The sequence below is a fragment of the Helianthus annuus genome, chromosome 3, assembly GCF_002127325.2.
Source record: "Helianthus annuus cultivar XRQ/B chromosome 3, HanXRQr2.0-SUNRISE, whole genome shotgun sequence".
NCBI classification, from domain to species: domain Eukaryota; kingdom Viridiplantae; phylum Streptophyta; class Magnoliopsida; order Asterales; family Asteraceae; genus Helianthus; species Helianthus annuus.
Window position 1 is genome coordinate 12,113,528 of NC_035435.2, and position 2,418 is coordinate 12,115,945.

Sequence of the window (2,418 nt, forward strand, 5' to 3'; positions counted from 1 at the left end):
ACCCCCGGTCTGATTGATTCCGGTCTTTCAAACCATTGTTTCTTCATTGGCGCCCACCGATTTTTCAATTTCTATTTCATCTTCTCGTTTGATTCTTCTTTCCTCTTCTGTTTTCTATGACAGAAGCTCCGTGAATCATCCATCAGGCCCTCGGCCGGAGAATTTTGCCCATGATCTTCGTGTCGAGGGGATTATGGAAGAAGCATCCGATGATAACGATGTCCAGCACAATGTTAATCATCCGAATAATCCTATTACACCAGGAGCACAACCTGAAATCCCGATAAGCTCAAATTTACCTCTTGGTGAAACTCCGATCTCATGGTACCTGAAATCTCAAGGTGCAATAAATGCAGTTCACGCACAGCTTTGTGCACAAGTCACTCAACCTGCAACACAATCACGTAGGTCTTCACCTTAGGTGCGAGCCCCCTCGGCACCTCGAGTGTTGCACTACGATGCACCGTCACACATGTCAGTAGATGATACGGAAGTTTATTCCAGATCTACCACCAAGTATAAATCCACTCACTCTGAATCCAGGAGACGCGATCACCGTGATGAACAGTATTCTCACAAACGTCAGTCAGTTCATTCACGGTTGGGCCTGCGTTCGTACCAGAAGCGGGACACCCAAACCGATGAGTATGACAGGATGTATCATGAAGACGACAACACGAGCGTTTTCAGTCGATTAAAGAGAGATCATGCAAATTACAAGCCAAAAATCTGCGTAGTTTACAACCCAGAAGCGGAGTACGATTACAATCTGATTTACCGACCAGCAGAAGCTGCTGAAAACTCAAAGTTTGTCAAAGAAATCGCACTAGCTCCCCTTGAGCGGGCAAAACTACCTTCAAATGTTGGGAAGTTTAACGGATTATCAGATCCTGATGATCACCTGCGTGTGTTCACTAGCGCAGGATTAGTCGGAGGATTGACACTACCCATGTGGTGCCATTTGTTTGTCCAAACTTTGACAGGCGCAGCACGCCTATGGTTTAACAATCTACCCGTGGAAAAGTTAACATCCTGGGTAGACTTGAGGGAGAAGTTTCTGGTCCATTTCAGTCAACAACGCAGATCCATTAGAGACTCAGCAGATGTCATGAACATCTGGATAAGGGACGATAAAAGCTTGGAAGATTTCATAACAAGGTACAAAAAAGAAGTATTGGACATCGGCGATGTACATGAGCACCTAATCCGCGCGCAATTCAAATACGCGGTAAGGTGTGATGATATGATAAAAGTCTTGTCAGAGACTGAAGATCTGCCAAAAAGTTGGGAAAAATTGATCGCCGCTGCCAAAGTCTATGCTCAAACAGAGCGCAACCTAAGCTCCAACAGGCCACCACTACCACAAAACCGCCTGCAGGACATGAGTGGGAACAGTGGTAAAAAATTCAAGAAAAACTGGAAGGACTCAGCTTTAGGCACATACTCCTCAGATGACGCTCGAACGACAATTAACAAGATAACAGCACAAAAAGAGGCTAAACAGGAGAACCGCGAAAGGCAGTGGACGCCTCTTACCAAGACGCCGGCGAAAGTGCTTAGCACTGAAGATTACCAATTCAAAACACCCCTGCTGATGAAAAACAAAAGAGGACAAGACCCAAACCTTTACTGCGAGTACCATAAAGACAATGGCCACACCAAAAACAACTGCATTAGTCTCCGCATGGAAATAGAAAAAGCACTGAAGAGTGGAGAACTTACCCATCTAGTTCAAAATGTGCACAAGGAGATCAAGCAGATCACGCGCGGGGACGAAGGGCCGAGTAACAAAAAAGCTAAACAAGCTTAAGAAGCCCAAGACAGATCAGCGCGCATGCAACCATAGTTTTCCTTCATATTTGGCAAAGTTCTTCAACTTACCAACATATGACACAAGGACTATTTGCATGCGCAGTAAATTAAGTCTCATTATTTATCCTAAAACAACTTTGTAACTCATGGCCTCTACGCCCTATCCAAATCAATACAAAGTTTGTTACATTATGTTTATTGCAAATGCATGCAACTCCTTTTAGTAAGCGCAAAAACATTATGGTAACATAATACAAACTCATGAACGGTCCGCGGTCACAGGTACCGCGCAAGGTCTAGCCCTACGTTCACAACATGAGCTTTATACCATATTTATTCGCCTTACCTAAAACAAAGTAATTGTACTAATGCAAAACATTGTAATTCAAACATACTATATATTCAAAAGTTAATTGCGCAGCAAGCGCATTAACACAAATTTACATGCACAACAGTGCATCAACAAAGTTACCTGCGCAACAGCGCATCAACAAACAATTAAAAGGGATCCACATCCCAAGCCTATTTAAACTACAAATTTTCAATCACTAGAAAAAGTACAAAGAACCTACTCTAGGCCTTCATCATCATCCCCTTCATCGGGAA

At 43.5% G+C, this 2,418-nt stretch overlaps 1 protein-coding gene across 1 annotated transcript; it reads left to right on the forward strand.

The window, feature by feature from the left end:
• The first annotated feature begins 472 nt into the window (after positions 1–472).
• On the forward strand, positions 473–1,810 carry LOC110931218. Its single transcript, XM_022174621.1, has one exon. It carries the CDS (start codon positions 473–475, stop codon positions 1,808–1,810), a length of 1,338 nt encoding a protein of 445 aa, XP_022030313.1.
• The last annotated feature ends 608 nt before the right edge of the window (positions 1,811–2,418 follow it).

Excerpts from the sequence above, each read along its gene's own strand:
- LOC110931218 (XM_022174621.1), top strand. The coding sequence starts at position 473 with ATGTCAGTAGATGATACGGAAGTTTATTCCAGATCTACCACCAAGTAT.